General features: G+C 34.1%; 1 protein-coding gene across 2 annotated transcripts in view; it reads right to left on the bottom strand.

Annotated features, from left to right (window-relative positions):
- Positions 1–19,163, bottom strand: part of LOC111504605 (uncharacterized) — a 346,996-nt gene that overhangs the window by 118,148 nt on the left and 209,685 nt on the right. For both annotated transcript variants that reach the window (XM_074181482.1, XM_074181483.1), the window contains exon 4: positions 13,437–13,648. In XM_074181482.1, the coding sequence (XP_074037583.1) occupies positions 13,437–13,648 (212 nt within the window). The remainder of the gene's footprint in view (positions 1–13,436; positions 13,649–19,163) is intronic.

The following is a 19,163-nucleotide window of genomic DNA, read 5'->3' as shown; positions in this document are numbered from 1 at the left end:
TTGCTTTTCTGACGAATACACTTTTTTACTTAATGGAGAGGTTAACCGGCATAACTGTAGAATTTGGAGCGATACAAATCCTCATGTATTTCGAGAAGCTCACAACATCCAGAAAAGCTGAACGTTTGGGTAGGAATTTTGGGAGACCACCTAATTGGACCTCTGTTTATTCCTGGTAATTCAACTGGCGAACGTTATCTTGAAATGCTGGAAAATGCGATTGATCCGTTAATAACTGAACAATTAGAAAACGATTATCTACTACTTGAACAACAATATCATTTCCAACAAGACAGAGCTCCTCCGCACTACGCCGCACCAGTTCGCTAATACCTCAATTTGCAATACCCCAGTCGTTGGATTGGAAGAAGAAGTCCTATGGAGTGGCCTGCTCGATCTCCTGACCTGAACTCTGTGGAGTTTTTCTTAAGTCCAAGATTTTTGTGATTTACCCTGAAAATTTGGACGAACTACGACAAAAAATTGTGAATGAGTGTCGTCAAATAACTCCAATTATGCTGAACCATGTCAGAGACGGTTTTCAGTCAAGATTGTATCATTGTATGGAAGTCAATGGAGGACAATTTAAAGATTTGATTCAAACACGCAGATTTGATTTTTTGATTGTAACCATGATGATAAAACAATTCAATTTTTTCAAGAATGTGATTTTTTGAAGATTGTTTGATTTTGTAAAAAGGACTTAATAAAAATGGGCTTGTACATGTAAAAATAACCAAACTATTCAAGGTGGCTCATTCGAGCTGCAAAATTGATTTTTGTCGAAAACTGTTCATCAAATTTACGTTTTTCATACACCGTTGTAAAAAGGCTTCCAAGACATTTCAAATAAAGTATCACTCAACCCCTCTCCCCTATTCAAGTTTGAGGTTGCTCGTTCAAGCCTAAAATATACGTCAAAAGATGTCCCCCAAACAAAATCATTCGACGTGTTTCAGGAAATTTTTCCACTCACTGTGGGATAAGAAATATACGAGGTGGCTCGTCTGAAATGGAACACCCTGTATATACTTGTAATGAATAAGGGAAGGATTTATACTTCTTCAATACTCAAAGTTTCCTCACGGAAACTAATAACTTGACACCGACGTATTCTGAAACGAAAATCTCTATCAAAAATATCCTCTGAAAATTGTAGTATCCTATCCACACTGTATTTAGTCCAGTCATTATAGTAAGTTCACCTCGGAATTCGAGATACCCAGCTGTAAGTCTGTAAATAATTGTATATTGACACCCTAAAAGTTGTCTCAAAACCTACATATGGTAGGGTGTAAGCAACTATTAAATTTCAAAGTCAAAGGTCACAAAAATCAGTTTTTTGCGCTTTTTTTGGAAATATCTCATTTCCTATGGGTTTTTTGCTATTTGTTTTTATTATCAATATTGTAGAATACAAAATTCTCTACAAATTTTGTTTAAAAAAATTTTTATACGGTGAACCGTTTTCGAGATACAGGGCGGAGAGCACGCGGTCACAGCATCACTTCAGGTCAACCGGTGCCTCCGGTCGAAAACGCGCCATATATAGTTGATGAACTATCGATAAATCAATGATTATAAGTATTTGTCAATTTTTATTAACTATTATATTATATTTTATCATTTTTTTCCTAACTTATCCACTTTTTATTCAGTATTAATTTATTTTACAACACTTACCTGCCCATGTAATTGCAGAATTGTTGAATGAAAATATAGGAATCATATTTGAATTTTAACCTAATTAATATTTATAACTTCTTACATGATGAAAAACAAAAAACAAATAAATTATGAATTAATCTTTTTATTAAAAAATATCATTGAATACATTTATTTTTATTGAAAGTAAAGAAATGGAATAAAGGGTACAAAAACTACAATTTATAATTTTAATCATCTTCTTCCTCTTCATCGTCGTCTTCTGGCTGCTGGTAAATTTCAAACTGGTCTTCATTATCGTCTTCTACGACATTTGTCTCAAGTTCTTCCATGATTTCGGGGTCAAAAATTCCATATTCGTTAATGTCGCTCTGATATGGTAGAGCACTGAGACAAGCTTGCCCATTACATTGGCCACAAGCTGAAGAGATTTGCAAGCCCGCTTTCCTGCATCCGCATCGCGAACCACAACCACTCTTGTAGTTGCAGAAGATTGTATTTAGCAAATCTTCTGGAGCAGGTGGTAAAATTGTCATGATAGGCTCCAGAAAATCGTTTCGCATTGCCCAACCCCATACCTGGGGTTCCAAATCATGTCCTAACCAAGTTTGAACTTGATAATATACACGGTTGAAATGTTGATGAGCAGCTGCACTTGTTGGTGGAATATTTGAAAGCTGCACAGGTTTATTAAGTTTTGTAGACTTGACGTAATGCATATAACGAAGATGATCAAGACTTTTCACAGATTTCGGAGCATTATAGACTGCCAATATGGTTTGAGTTCCACTCTCTAATAATCTCTGGGCCGAACAATTTTCTTCCTCAAATGCTGCAGCTAGTTCATCAAAATCTGTCAGTTCCTCAAAAACTTTTGAAAATGATTTTTTTCCCTTTTTGAAAAGCGCAGAAGTTGTGTCACAGCCACTTAATGCGTGCAGAAATGTTTTTTAGAATGAGGATAATTATCAAAACTTTTAGTCGAGTATATCTCCGTTTTTACATTACCTTTCCCAACTTTTTTAAAGAAAATTTCTTGTTCGTAAGACAGTGTACGCCCAATTAAAATGACAAGTAAATCAATATCTTGTCCTATTATATCTGCATTTTTTTAGACTTTGATTCTTCAATTGCAGTTTCAACAATAAGAACATCCGCATCATCTCTGGCTAGTTTAGTAGTAATATTTGCAGCTTGTAATTTTTCAATTAACATATTAATGAACTTATCTTTGTTATTTCGATTTGATAAGAATTTTTCTTGAGTAACTGGTACAACCATTGTTTCATCGAAACAAACTTCATACGTTTTTGAAAGTGCAGCAGGTCTTCTCTGCTGCTCCATAGCTTTTACGTTCTTACTGTAGTCTGAATATCCGTCAAATACAACAATTATTTTGGAACTGTAATGCCTTTGTAAATAATTCATGTATTTATCAAAAATAATAGAAAAAGTATCTTCTCTGTTCCATACAATATGAATAGATATAGATTTAATGCATGAAGAAAATGATAAAATATAATATAATAGTTAATAAAAATTGACAAATATTTATAATCATTGATTTATCGATAGTTCATCAACTATATATGGCGCGTTTTCGACCGGAGGCACCGGTTGACCGTATAAAAAATTTTTTCAAACAAAATTTGTAGAGAATGTTATATTCTACAATATTGATAATAAATACAAATAGCAAAAAACCCATCGGAAATGAGATATTTTCAAAAAAAGCGCAAAAAAACGATTTTTGTGACCTTTGACCTTGAAATTTAATAGTTGCTTACACCCTACCATATGTAGGTTTTGAGACAACTTTCAGGGTGTCAATATACAAGTATTTACAGACTTACAGCTGGGTATCTCGAATTCCGAGATTCTTACCTAATTTAAGCTTAAATGACTGGATTAATTGGTGAGTAATCTGTAAATGAAAGATCATTTTTCTGTGCGGTAATAAAACTGTTCAGTCATTTAATACTCGTCGCCGATTAACAGTAAAACAGTAATAGAAATGGATAATTCATTCCACTGCTCTTGGGCTTGGTAGCCGTCCAATATTTCAGTGAGCGCTTCTAAATCACTCGAAGTGGAATTTAAGGCTTGTGGATGCAGTGCGGGTATATAATTTGGTAATGAATATCTCTGTGAGTAACTATTCTCTCTTTTCAGAAGGACTAGTCCGCTCCCATTTTATATAAAGGATTATATTGAGCTGCGAGGCTGGCGAGGAAAGCTTTCTAAAAATATTTGTCGAATGGATTGAGATAATGGATAATTTAAGTGTGGAAGCTTTCCTCCGAACTTAAGGCTCTGGAAGTGATATGCATATTTCATTTTATCTTTATGATTAATGTGTATGAGAAAAGGTGTAAAAACTTTTAAATCAAAGACGGGACATTGTTCTTGCGAAAATGAAAAATGCGATCAAAAGAAAAGAGGGATTTTATAATTTCGGGCGACAGGACTTTAAATTATGTTTCCTGGAAAAGATATAGGAGATATTCTACTGTACAGAAAATCATATTTGAGGGTTACATTCAGATGTTGATGAATATATTCCTGATAGGGATGGAAAGTTAAAAGGTGAGACCTTGTTAATGCTTCGAAAGTTCTTAGAGTTTACTGGAGAATGGTTTAACAAACCAAAATCGATCGTGACAAATATAAGTAGAAATCCGAGAAGAGTTATTTTCTTTATCCTATATTCAAGGTCATAGAGAAATGTCACCAAAAAATCACATTTTCAATCTCGATAAGGGCTCTTTAAGGTGATAATGAATTCACTAACCAAATATTTTCGTTAATACAAGGAGTTGTTCTGCTCCAAACTTGAAGTAAGTTTTTCTGCTTCGTATGAGAGAGCAACTTGTGAAATTGTGATCATCGGATAAAATATCAATTACCTCAGTTTCAAAATGTTCGACATGATACGTATCTCAATCAGAGAACGTTTCATAATGGCACTTTTGGAGTTAAAATTCCTATTCGGTAATGGAAACGAATTCAGTTATACTTAAATTTCAAGCGAAGGCTTTTTTCAGCAAGAAATTCAAGATAAGACATTTGTGATGGTAACAATTTCCAAATATTCGTAATGAAATTCAACTGACGAGAGTTATCGTAGATTGACCGTTCTTGAAATGCATTTGGGAAAATTATGAATATCATCTTTCTAGTTGAAAAATATGAATCTCTCACTCTCTACTCGATCAATTCAGTTGAAATAGACAAAAAATCGAGTTGACGTCGATTTTATCAGCTGTATCGATGAAAAGACTGTTAGGAAACCCAGATTTTCAGTATTTTTGAAACAACAAACTTACAAGAACTGACTGTTCTCGAAGTATTTTGATATAAAGTTGGTTTCAGTCCGATGAAAAATGAAATTTCAAATAATTATTCTCAATTAACACACTGAAATGAAAACGTATCAGCTTCAATAACATCATCCAGATGGAACATGAGTTACTTAACAGAAATGATACTTATTCATATAAAAGTTACTCCAAGTTCCACCAGGTTAGAGTTGGAATGACTTCATGGTTTATTTGATTTTCTTCAAATCTACCACTTTTCCTGTCACCAGCCAATTCTCCCTGGACGCTTAATCAGGGCCGTTTCATGGCCAATTTCTTATGACCATATAAGTTTTCACACAAATTTTTTCGTGATTAAAAAAAACACATAAAAATAACAGTTCAATTATTTCCTTTTTTGAATGTTTTTTTATTCAAAATGTCACAAAGTTACAGTTGTTCAATTCTCAAATCTTCTAAAAAAAAAGACACCTAAAAGTAGTGGAAATAATTATTTTTTCAAATAAATGGTTCTTTTCAATTGACATTAATTGTTCATCTCAATTTTCTCAAATAATATTCAATTGACAGATTATCAGATTAAAAAAACAATTAGTACCTACATGAATACTGTATTTTTCTGTTAACATTTCAATAATGAGAATGAAAAATGAATATATCATAATAATATAATTTTCCTCGATGAGAAAACAAATCAGAATATATGAAAAAAAATCATTCAATAAGTTATGTTTGAGATTCTTCAACATCTTTGATTGTTCATGAAAAATGAGAAATAGAATTTTAGTTTTTTGGGAAAGAAAGTTTTTGGCTTTCTACTACTCCATCTGATACAAAAAAATGGATGAGAGAATCTTCCAAAGAAAGGAAGGAAGTAATCAATTTGAAAATAAGTAACTCTATACATGGATGTGTAGATCATGCAAAAAAGTAACTTTCAGACACAAACTGAAAGAAAGTCCTCCTGAAACAGCTACTTTCATATAAACATTGAATTACACGAAAGAAAAAAATTCTTTCGAATCTTCTGTATAATTCAGTGTTCATATAGAAGTATTTGTTTCGAAAGATGAAAAGTGTGATAAAAAGTATACACTCTACGATAATAGGGGACGTTCAGGATAGTGGTTGGTAACCAATAAACTACCTTGGCACTTTACGAAGGCAAAAATACACCAAAAAACACCATGGTTACTGTACCAGGCCAAACCGTCACAGCAGAGTCTTATTGTTGCGAAGTCGACGAAATATACCGAAAATTGCGTCAGCAGTAGCGGGCACAGAAGAGGTTGGATCCTGCCCTACGACAACGCCCGTCCGCACGTTTCACAAATCATCGTCCGGAAACTAAACGAATTGAGCTCCGAAGTTCTGCCTTACCAACCATATTCCCTAGATCTCTCGCCAACCGACTACCATCTTTGCACCTCGATAACATTCTCACCGGCAGAATCTTTGCGAATTAGGACCAGGAAAAACGGCCAAACCCAGTTTTAATGCTGTTGGAATTAATAGACTTTCGAGAAGTCAGACTAGTTATACTCAGGGCCGTAGCGAAAAGAAAAACCAGGGAGGGAATCCAAATTTTTTCAACTCCACTAGCAAAATTTCCCAACTTTCGAAGACAGGGATTAGTTACAAAGGTAATATATTAATTTTCTTACTTAGCTATCCAGAGATTGGCTGAATGCTTATGCCCGTTAGGGTATGCACAAACAAAAATAAATTTTGGTGATTATAAAAATAATAATGGGAATTATTTTACTTTGGACCAACGTCCACCATACCCACCATGTATAGGAATATTCAATACAAATGAAAGGAAACAACACTTAAATAATATTGTGTTTGTTTTCTTCTATTATTTTTTCTGTCTTCACGGCCCGAAATTTCCCAACTTTTCCAAGTCGGAAAAACAGCGAAAAGTTAGGAATTTTGTAAAATTGTCACTTCAAAATTTGTGGACTGTAAAGGACTCTTACTTGGGAGAAATTAAACTTTTTTGAAGATTTTAAACAACTCAGAATTCTCTTCAAGTTATGCATGTTGGGAAATCCCAACCTCCTCCTGGTTCTTTCCCTTTTCTTATTACCTCTCCTTTTCTTATCTCTCATTTTTATTTTTTTTAATGTTTATTCATATTTTTACTATTATTCTTTTCTATCTTCATGGCCCAAAATTTCCCAACTTTTTCCCAAGTCGAAAAATCATGGGGGATCCCCCCCATCCTTCCATGGCGACGGCCCTGGCTATACTGAATTTTCTGCTCGTTTTGAAGCTTTTTCAAATTTTGAATACCTGAAAAATTTTCGAGATATTCACAGAAAACGATTTCCTCTTTTTTGTTCAAATGAACTGTTCATGACTTTTGAATGTGTTATGGCAGTTAGGTTAAAATACTAAATTACAATTTGTGAAATTACGAATCGAATAATATCTCAATTACAATTTTCGATTAACGCGAACTGAATATATGTGAAATGGCATTTGTTACGTGAACAAGACTAATATGGGGAATTCAGAACTTCATGAAAATATAGAGTTGTTGGCGCTACTAACCAACAGTTGCGAAGGATAATATATGAAGTGTAAACGTAACTTTGTGTTGGGGTTGTTGCGGCTATAAATATGCTCAATGTTCGTTTGTTTTGTGGAATATATCTTTATAAACGTTCATCACACCCATATGTGAAGTTTCACAGTGTACGGAAAATATTTATCTCCTTCATACACGTCGCGTTGAGTAACATGATCTGGGATATAGTATCGTATATATCGCCTCTTCGTGCGGATCACTTGTGATGAGAGCGCTTCATCTTTATGGAGGATAAGCATGTTATGCCATCAGCTGAGGTTTCCTTCAATTTGTTTTGAGTAACATATGCCGGCACGGTGAAGAATACATTTGCTAGATATCTGTCTTTTGTTAATTTGTGAAAATATTCTTCATGATAAAATTATCACGAACGTAATTCACAAATACACTGAAAAGTACAGAGAAGCCCCTCCCTCAAGATTTGCCTTTACATAAACTGCTTCTCATATATCTACAAGAACCCAAATGACATTTTACTATCCATTTATTGTTTACCCCTTGATTCGTACTACGTAAAATTGCAAACAAAACTTTATATTCCTTTTTTACACCCTTTATATTAGATTCACCTGTATGTAGGTATGTTGTTTGTAACTCTCCTTTTCATTTCATAATTGACAGAATTATCGACATTACTGCTTGGTCTATTCGCGGGGTAACCTCCTTGATATAATTCGAACTCACTTTACATGTATTTTCTTCATTTAATAATAATAATAATATAATAATAATAATAGTTTTATTTTCCACCACATATTACAGTTGAAAACATGTCGTTCAATGAAGATATGATTAACAAAAAAAAAAAAAATGTTTCGACATATAATGGGGTATGAGAACAGCAGTGAGAAAAGGATACATTGATTTAGATAGTAACAGAAATTGCTTCTGTTTTTCCATCATGGCCAGAAGAGAAAAAAAAAGAGAATTTTAGTCATTACTTCACTGGGCATCAAATAAATATTGTTTGAATTCAAAACGAAATGCTGTTGGCGATAATTCTGAAAATGTTCTGTTCAGTTTGGAAATATTGTTGATACAAATTGCGACATTGTAAGAGGAAGAACGTCTGTATATTTCTTTTGTGAGTCTAGGAATAGTAAGCAGTGTTTGACGGCGAATGTTCAGATTATGAACGTCTGTACTGAACTTTAATTTTTTATGAAGATAGGGTGGTGTGCTCGATTTAAATATACTGTGAAATATACACGCCATATGATGACGTCGCCTGTTGTACATATTGAGTCACTTCAATTCATTAAGTTTTTTCGATATAGATATTCGACTGAATTTACATATACCATATATAAGTCGAACACATGAATTTTGCATTTTCTGTATTCGACCGGCATCTACTCCATTCAAGCAAGGACTATATATCACATCGCAGTGGTTAAAGTGTGAGAGTACCAAGGAGTCACAGAGCATTTTTTACCTCCACCGACAGATACTGTCTTTGCGTATAAATCAGCTTAAGAGATGAATATGCATTCCTCAGTTTATTCATAATATGTTCTGTGAAACGAATAGATGTATCTATTATTAGTTCCAAATTTTTATGAGAAGATTTGATAGGTATTTCCGTATCACCTATTTTCAAGACGACTTGATTATTTAATGAGTGTGATATATTTTCTTTGCCAAATATCATGGCAACAGATTTTTTTGGATTGATTTTCAGAACATGATCGTTTGATAATTTATGTAAGGAATCAAGATCGGTGTTAATACAATTTATGGCTATTGCCAGATCCGAAAAATTGAATGATATATCTGGGTATCATCAGCGTAAAAATGGTAGTTACAGTATTTCACAACGTTCATAAAATTAGAAGTATATAGTGTGAATAATAGAGGGACAAGAATACTACCCTGAGGTACTCCACAACGCAACTTCATGGGAGTGGATTTCTCATCATTGATTTTTACAATTTGTGTTCTATTGTGCAGATACGAAGCCGTCAGGGAGCGTGCTGAATTGCTGAATCTAAAGTAATGTAACATTGATAAAAGAATGTCGTGATCTATCAAATCGAATGATTTCGTATAGTGAAGTAGAATTAGTATGCTCATTTGATTTTTGTCAGTTTCCTCTAAGATGTCGTCCACAACATCGGCAAGGGCAGTTGCGCAACTAAAGTCTTTTCTGAATCCACATTGTTTGTGTGGTAGGATACTGGTGGTAGATAAAAAGCTACGAATTTGAAAAAAGTATTTGTTTTAACATGCTTTTATTAGCTTCACCTGTATGTATGTATGTTTGTTTGTTTGTTTGTTTGTTTGTAACTCTCAAGCACGGGATCTGTATCTGACAGAATTATCGAAATTATTGCTTGATCTTTTCGCGGGCAGATGGCGCTGCACGCAACCTCCTTGATATATCGACACTATTGCTTGATCTATTCGCTGGCAGATGGCGCTATATGTAACCTTCTTGATATAATACGAACTCACTTTACATGTATTTCTCCATTAGAATTTTTTTTATTATCACGCGCGCCTGCTGCTTTATTTGTATCCCTGCTTTGCGCGCCTGCTGCCTTGGGCCTGGTAGATGATTTTCAGGCTCCCTCTACTGAATCGGCAAATATCAATAATCATTTTTCTAAGCAAACACGCTTCCAAAGAACATCGAAATGAAAAGTTGAAAATATATTTTTTAAATGAGCTTAAAATAATAACGAACGGAAAATACTAGTATTATTGTGAACAAAGCAACGAACGCTTGATATACAAAAAATATGGCACAAAGCACCCAGGCTTTTTTCACAATAATACTAGTATTTTTCGTGGATTATTGTTTTAGGCTCATTAAAAAAAAAATAACTTTTTAGTTCGATGTTTTTTAAAAGTGTGTTTTTTAGTTTTTCAAACTCTATTTATTCCTAATACTTTCTTCATCATACACCGCACCGAACTTTACGCAGAAAAGATTTCTCCCACCGGCCATGACTCAGTTCGGTAGCTGTACTTGTGGATTTTTCCAATCATGAAAACACCGCCGTATCTGAGTGAAAAAAGCAGTATGTCTTTCATTATGGTTTCTTTTCAAATATTCATTGGAGTGCTCCAAGGATCTTATCTTGAGACATCACTTTTTTAGAATTGAAAGGGTTATATTTTTAGGAGTGATTAATTTTTGGGAAAGAAAGTTTTTGGCTTTCTACTACTCCATCTTGATACAAAAAAATGTGGGAATCTTCCAAAGAAAGGAAGGAAGTAATCAATTTGAAAATAAGTAACTCTATACATGGATGTGTAGACCATGCAAAGAAGCAACTTTGAAACACAAACTGGAAGACAGCCCTCCTGAAACAGCTACTTTGATATAAACATTCTATTACACGAAAGAAAAAAATTCTTTCAAAACGAATACTTTTATATGAACACTGAATGAATGAATGAATACAGAAGATACTTTTCTATACTCAGTTTGTATTCCAAACATTCGTTATGGAATAAAATCAGATATCATTCACAGGAGTTCTACTTTAAATGAATGGTAACAAATTGCACTCACATGGAACACTGTCATTCTGACTGGTAGAAATCGATTTTTCGCCGTAAGACACTTGCCTTAGGGCTCGTCAGTACCAAATTGGATAACATTATAGAAAATACACATGTAAACAAACAAACAGCTACTTTCACATAAATATTGAATTACACGAAAGAAAAAAATTATTTCGGAATAAAAACTTTTATATGAACACTGAATTATACAGAAGAGACTTTTCCCTACTCAGTTTGTATTCCAAACATTCATTATGGAATAAAATCAGGTATCATTCACAGGAGTTCTACTTTATATGAATGGTAATAGATTACATTAATGAATAGTGAATAAAGTATTTAGGAATCATTGTCGTTCGACATATGAAGTGAAATATGTGAAGAAAAGAAATATCAGGAAAAATAAGAGGCTTTTTATCCAAATTCAAATATTTGAATGATTTCTTGAACATTACCCAGTTGAAAACTGTTTATTCTTCCTTGATAGAGTCCTCACTATCCTATGAAATTTTGGGCTGGGGCGGGGTCAATGATTGCTTCTTGATCCAAGTACAGGTTTTGCAGAGATGGGTTTTGGAAATTATGTATGGCAAAAAGCTGACATTTTCTTTTGACGCACTCTATGATTAATCTCAATGTAGAGATGTGAGACAAATATTTGTTAATGAAATGTTACTTTATGTCAAAGCTAATAAAATTCAACTCACCCCTCATGAACATTATTACAATACCAGAAGGGCTGATGCAATTTTCATTTCCAGAAGTGAAAAATGTATAGGTCAACGAAGTGCACATTACTTTGCTTCAAGAAAATATAGTTTGTTACCAAATGAGCTATGGAATATATCTGTTGATAAGTTATTCAAAAAGAAAATAAAAAAGGGCATTGTCTGTAATAGACCAATGATCAATTCAGTTTTCATGCAAAAACTATAGAGAGAAAAAAACTGAATTACACCTATTACAACTGATTGCAAGTATATGTGTCTATGTGTCGTGTTATCCAGTATTGAACGACGTTACCCCAAAAATGTAAAATTAACCGGATTGTGACTCAAATATAACTGAGTTGAGAAAAAAACCTTAGAATTTGAATGTGATTAATAGTATCGTGGTTGTTTTGATACAAAGATACATAGGTGTTAGATAATCCATTTTTATCGATTATGTCAAATTCCAGATTTCGCCATAATTATAATTTCGACTTTATATTTGATACTTGTACTCTTATTTTAAACTTATTTTGTTACTGTCTTCATTTATACATATTTTTTATGTATTTATATGTTGTTCAATGTGAATTAACCTTATTATTATTATTATTATTATTATTATTATTATTACTGGAGTCGCAGAATGTCCTGTTGAGTGAAGATAGTGATTTTGGAATATCACAGGTTCTTGTTCTAGTTCAAGAATAAAGATTTAGCCAATTTCTTACTTCCTCAGGCATTAACATTTTATATATCTGCAAATCATGGATTGAAAGCATACATCGGATCAACACGAAACTTGAAACGTTGTCTTCAAGTAACAACATTATCGTGAATTTTCCACAATACTGGGATTTTTTTGCCCTTTCGAACTACAGACTAATTTTACGATGTGCGTCATTAACGCTGGTATCACGAATCGCATTAGAAACACAGTGACAAAATAAAAGAGCGTATGTCAGCCGCCGGCGTTATCAGGATTACCTGTTTCTGGCTTAGTTCCCTCGACACTACCGAACGAAGCGTGAATAAAATAAAATATGCAAGTCAATAGACTAGTAGGATCACTAGAGCAACATTAACTAGAATTGAACTTTGATCGAAATCTCACCAGCAGCACATCTATCATCAAGCACATCCCACCCCATACTAGTATGAACACGAATAAACACAGACTCTGCTGCCAATCATCAGTGCTGAATCTTCAACATACTACATTCTTCCTCAATTACATATATCACCTGAAAAGACAACCACAGAAGCATACGAAACGTTTCGTACTATCCAATTCGGCCATGAAAGCTTATATTCTCAGAACAGGCTTCCAGTGACTATAAGTATAAGTGAAAGACCAACAAAGCTGCTACTTAGTTTTGCGAAACATTTTTGGAAAACATTTTTGTGTTTCGTACAAAAAAATTTTTGTGAAGAATTGGAGTAAATGTTATATTTTTCATCAGAAATCGCCTTCAGATTGGACCATGACTCATGAAACACCCTGTGTATACTCCCCAAAGAGTCATTAGACTTCCGCACGTTGGAGCCCTAGCCAGTACCACGTTTCCGCGCTTTAATCAACGGCAATTTGCCACAAACCAATAGTATCATTGTCAATAGAATCGAACTCACCGGCAACTATCACGTTATGAGTTTCCGATGCTAGTCGAAATGCAGGAGCTTCGCTGGATATCTCGCATCTATAAGCCCCTCCGCTGTAGGCTCTCGAGAGATTTTCGAGTCTTATCTTGCAGCGGTTCTGTCTGCAGTCCGTCCCAGAGGGTTCCAAATGAATCCCTGCTACGGGGAATAGCATCGTGTTTGGCCGACGGTGTGGCATGTATCTGAAATCAGAGAGAACATATTTAATTTGCCATGAATACAAGGTGACTTTTCGACAACTATGTCGATAGATTTTGTGAGTATAAATAAAACGTAAATTCAGGAACATGAAACTGACATTGAGGTTTCTACTTTGCTATTTCAATAGAACTTTCTTGCTAACAATCTCAATATTCCTCAAAATATTCGGCTTTCAATGAAGGAAAAATACATTTGGAGAACTTCCATCTATTCAATCTCTCCCTATCGCCCAGAAGGATTTTCTCTAGATACTGTGACACAAAGATCCTAGTGCCAAAAATCGCATCATCTCTGGTAACTCTCGCAATGCAAATTGAGAATGAACGAAGAAAAAGAACAGCACAAATTGAGGATTGGAAATGTAGTGCTTATCCATCCTAATGATTTAAGATATTTCTGGTCAGGGGCTGACGCCATCAATCAAAATTTCACCAAGTCAATTTCACCACTGCACAAATACAACAGCAACAAGTAGAAAAAGCAAACTCACTTGTTGAACAATTCACATCCGACTCCAAAGTTGATTTCAGGGGAAAATCGCCTACTCTCCCCACTAAATTAAACATAAAGCTGGATTTTATTTCATGGCAGACGACTACTGAAACAGCTTGTAATCAAACAAACTTTTGGTTCAGATGAAGAATTTGTCGTATTTCTAATGAAATTGCACCAGTGTTTTGTAGACTCTACCACCTGTCTTATCTCCTTTTTTTATTTCATTCAAATAATTTCACTTTTTTTTTGTATGAAGATTCGAGTTCAGGCTTCACCAACGAAAGAGTGAGGTTTATTTGAAATAACAGTGATAACGAAAATCATGAAGAAAACTGTAATCAATACTGTCTTAAATATTTGAAATGTTTCTACATATTAATCAGTCTTCAGTATGGTTTCCGAAAACACATATGAAAAATCTACTCTTTTGTTTTGGGCTGTTGTGCTAGATGAACCGTATTTGGCATGAAAATTTACTAATAAAACTTGGATTATGACATGTCAGATTGTCTTGGTTCGTAGCTCTTTAGCTTTCTCGAATATCATTTCCTACGTCGGTATTCGAAAGTTCTCTATCAGGTATTTTCTCCATCAACTTTTCCAGTGATGTTTTCCAGAGATCAATATTGTCTTCAAATAGACATCACCTGATGATGGGACTCACAAGCAAAACATATATGTAACAAGCTAATGAGTTTCCTTTCACGTTTCAAATACTTGACAGAAATCCCGGACATAGCTCATTTGAAAACCGTTTATTTTTCTATGATATAGTCTCAACTCACGTATGGGATACTAGGTTGGAGAGGTATAAATGACTCTCACTCAAATAATGTTGTCACTTCACAAAAATGGATATTTACAATTATATACAATAAAAAAATTACCTACTCGAGTGACGCACTATAAAGAGAAAGTCAACTTTTCGATCCGAGACAACTTTTCTGTTTCAAAATCATAATTGGCATTTACAAAAAAAAGAAAAGAGTTGATCCCATCGAACATGGTCATTGTACTCGAAGTAGAGAAAATTAACTTTCAGTGCCAAAATATGAAAAAAGCGTGAAGAAACGTATCACTTGAATATATAATAATATATTTTTTATTAATAAATTCTACAAAAAGGATTTGAAGCTTTATATCTTCTATTAATTATCTGCGAGCGGATATATATATATATATATATATATATATATATATATATATATATATATATATATATATATATATATATATATGTATATATATATATATATATATATATATATATATATATATATATATATATATATATATATATATATATATATATTACACGATATAGTTAACAATAAATTACAAGAAATCACTGTCAATTACTGTATAAGGTCCACAGTTTGCTGATCTTAGTTATTTTGCTATTGATTATTATGCGATATTTTTTCAAAGTGCTTATGTGCTTTATTTCCATTCAACTTTTTCAATATTTCATATTGATATTTTATTTTATATCCGTTCAATTTCTACATTTACATTTTCATAGTATCGTTTTTATCCGCATTTCATATTCTATCATTACGTTTTCATCTATTAGATGAATTCCAATATGCAATTTTGATCTAGTGATATAACTTTTAGTCTATTCTCAAGAAATGATTCATGTTTCTTATTCCATTTTGCTGTAATCAACCAGCCGTACCTAACCAGTGACTCTGTTTGCTTCTCATGTTATTACTTTTCACATTATATCAATTGAGTGCACAGGGTGTACCCAATTTAGCTTCAGCTTCAATTCACTTCATATTCATAACCATCAAAATATCAAATTCTGTATCTGTAGAGTAGGGAGGGTGAGTGTAGGCCCACTTGGGTCACATGTGACCCATTGTACATTCTCCCAATGAGTTGTTTTCCTAGAGGTCACCGTCCATCCTGTCCTATCCAGGAATGTGGACAGGTCTCTGGGAGACATCTCCTTTATATCGGTAGGTGTAGGCCAAGACTCGCCGAACACACACTCTCTTATTGACGATAACTCCGGGAACTCGCATAGGACATGCCTGACAGTTTCATCTTCCTGTTCGCATATCATGTATAGAGGTGTGTCCACTAGTCCCATATTGTGGAGGTATTTCCTTAGTTGACAGTGGCCAGTCAGTAATCCTACTGTTGAGCGTAGATTTTTCCTGGTCATCGCCAGATATTTCTTCGCCGCCAGCTTCCCAGGGTCGCCCAGGGTGATCCTGGCAAGACTGCATCCTTTGATTTCATCCCATCTCTTGCGGGATTAAGCATGGGTGTGACGTTTGGCTGGTTCCGCAATTGTGAACGTCATCAGGCCGTAGGTGCCTCTGATCCGGCAAAGCGATTACCTTTACTTCTGTCGTGCCCTTTAACCAACTTTAACCGAGGCTTTGGCTAAATCTTGGTGGTACTCTAGTACTAGCCCTGAGGTAACACGTTGCCTGTTCAAGGCTAATAGGGCTTGTCTGCATGTCACGCAGTTAGTCAGACAGTATCAAAGGTGCATGAATGAACATTATTATTATTATTGATTAGATCACTATAACTTTCTGCAAGCGGAATAAACCAGTACAGCGAGTCCTATTGTGAAAACATCGACGAAATGTGCCAAATGTGCATTGGTCAACAGAGAAGGTCCGATCCTCGCAAGTTACCGTCTGAAAATCAAGCGTCGAAATTCTGGCTCATCCATCATACTCCACAGACGTCTCCGCGACCGACTACCATCTTTCCAAATACTTCGATAACTTTCTCATTGGTAGAATCTTCGCTAATCAGGACAGGCAAAAACGGCCTTCTTCGACTTCATCGGATACCGTATTTACTGGTAGATATTTACTGAGATATTACAGTTTAAAGTATACCAATTGAAACGGACAAATACATACCGGTCGTTTCTTTTATCTTGTGGTAACATTGCTATATTTTAAACTAAACCGTAACAGATACGAAGACGACTGAATGGGAAAAAAGGTGACAGTCATCGGGAACAGTACAATGGTCGAAGAAAATTTACGGGGACTCTCGCCCTTCTCGAGTTATACGGAAAAAAACAAAAATTTTATTGTATTCGAAGTATACTATGACGATGTAATAATGAATATTCGATAAACTTTTTTTTGAATATGGACCTGTCTTTTTTATTACAGATATTGATAAAGCGATAAATTCACAATCCAAGTGTATATCACATTTGATATTTTTATAGCGTTACATTTGAAATAACTACCATCATCTGTGACAACCATTTTAAATTACGGTCCTGTCGTTACTTCTCTTGTAAATTGTATCGATTCCTTCAAAATATAATTCAGACAATCCAATAAATCCGACAGGTAGGTACCCCAACACAATGAAAATTCGTACTTTTTCGATTTGGAAACTTTTATATTGCCGTCATCCTTCTTTCAAGGCTTATTTCACCCTAATCAATTATGATACGTGATATTTTTATAATTCTCAATCCTGAAAGTAACGAAAATAACAGTTTATGGTCAAAATCTGATATTTGTTCAATTTGATATGATCAAATAGCATCCAATTCATTTACCGCCTTAAACACGTAAGCTTTGCTTGGTTTTTATGGCAGGAAAAATAAATACGTTGTTGATATCTGTTGAGAACTGTCAGACGTTTATGAACTTATCAAAGATGCTTTCAAATGATGTAAGGACTGATATGTTATTCAGTTATGCAAAATCAAATAGAAATCCTCATTTGGTAAGGTAGATGTTTGGTAGATGTTTAGAAAGAAACTTGCGGGACTATGGTGCATTTGACAGAAAGCACATCTTTTTTTTCATTGAGTACTGGCCAGGTACAAAAATTATGCTAATCAAGATTGTCTTTACAAGAAATTGCCCACGAAATGATGATTTCTGTAAAATTCAACAGAACTATTTAGAAATAGAACAAATATAAATGCTACAGGATACGCAAAGTTCATCACCCCAATGAAAGGGATTACGGAAGCAGAGTACTATTTGCGAAGTGGTTGAGACGTAGAAATAGGGAATAAGTTGGAAATATTTGTAAAAAAATAATATGGACGGACGAATCATAATTCAACAACAATGGTGGGTTTAACAGAAATATCTTTTATAGGTGAAACAATACAAATGAACATTTACATAGGGAAAGCAATTTTCAAAAATGATCCGGATGGTTGGGAATTGTGCAAACAAATATCTTTGGCCCTTTCTTTTACAATGATCATCTGAATAGTGAATGTATCTTTTTTTTCAATAATTTGGATGGCTACTTAGATGAATTGCCACTGAATATTCGCCATGAAATACAATATTTTCAACAGGACGGCGCTTCTCCCCATAATGCAGCAATAGTAAGAAAACATTTAGACGCAATATTTCCAAGAAAATGGATTGGAAACAATGGACCAATTGACTGGCCAGCTCGATCCTCAGATACCATTCTTTCAGATTTTTTTGTCTGGGAATACATAGAGGATAACATTTTTTCAACAGCAAGTACAGATATCGACCATCTCAAACAAAAAATAAGAGATACCTGTATCAGTATTACACCTATTATGCTAGAAAATTGCCACAGAAATCCATCAAAGAAATCGTCAATTCCAGCATTCAATGTTGGAATGCCATTTAGCTTTGATTTTCCGTATTGGTTTCATTTTTCCCAAAGGTTCACAATAAAATTTTCTGTTTGATTGTCGTCACTGATGATGTTGTTTATTTCAAATGAAACGCGCTGAAAATATTAAATGATATACTGTTGGATTGTGAATTTATTGCTTTATCAATATCTGTAATAATATAATGAAACAGACAGGTCTATATTAAAAAAAAAAAGGTAGCTATGTTGACACGAAACGTTTTATTGAATATTCATTATTACATCGTCATAATGCAGTTCGAAATAACAATTCCATTTGAAAAAAAACGAAAAACAGCATTTTTGGTTTTTCCCGTATTACTCGAGAAGGGTGATAGTCCCGTAAATTTTCTTCGGCCAGTGTATTGC

The sequence above is a fragment of the Leptinotarsa decemlineata genome, unplaced genomic scaffold (genome assembly GCF_025532065.1).
Source record: "Leptinotarsa decemlineata unplaced genomic scaffold, Ldec_3_MD MMD2_tig00026314_RagTag_RagTag, whole genome shotgun sequence".
Classification (NCBI taxonomy): Eukaryota; Metazoa; Arthropoda; class Insecta; order Coleoptera; family Chrysomelidae; genus Leptinotarsa; species Leptinotarsa decemlineata.
The sequence above is the reverse complement of the archived record's forward strand: the minus strand, read 5'-3'. Positions and strand labels throughout refer to the sequence as shown.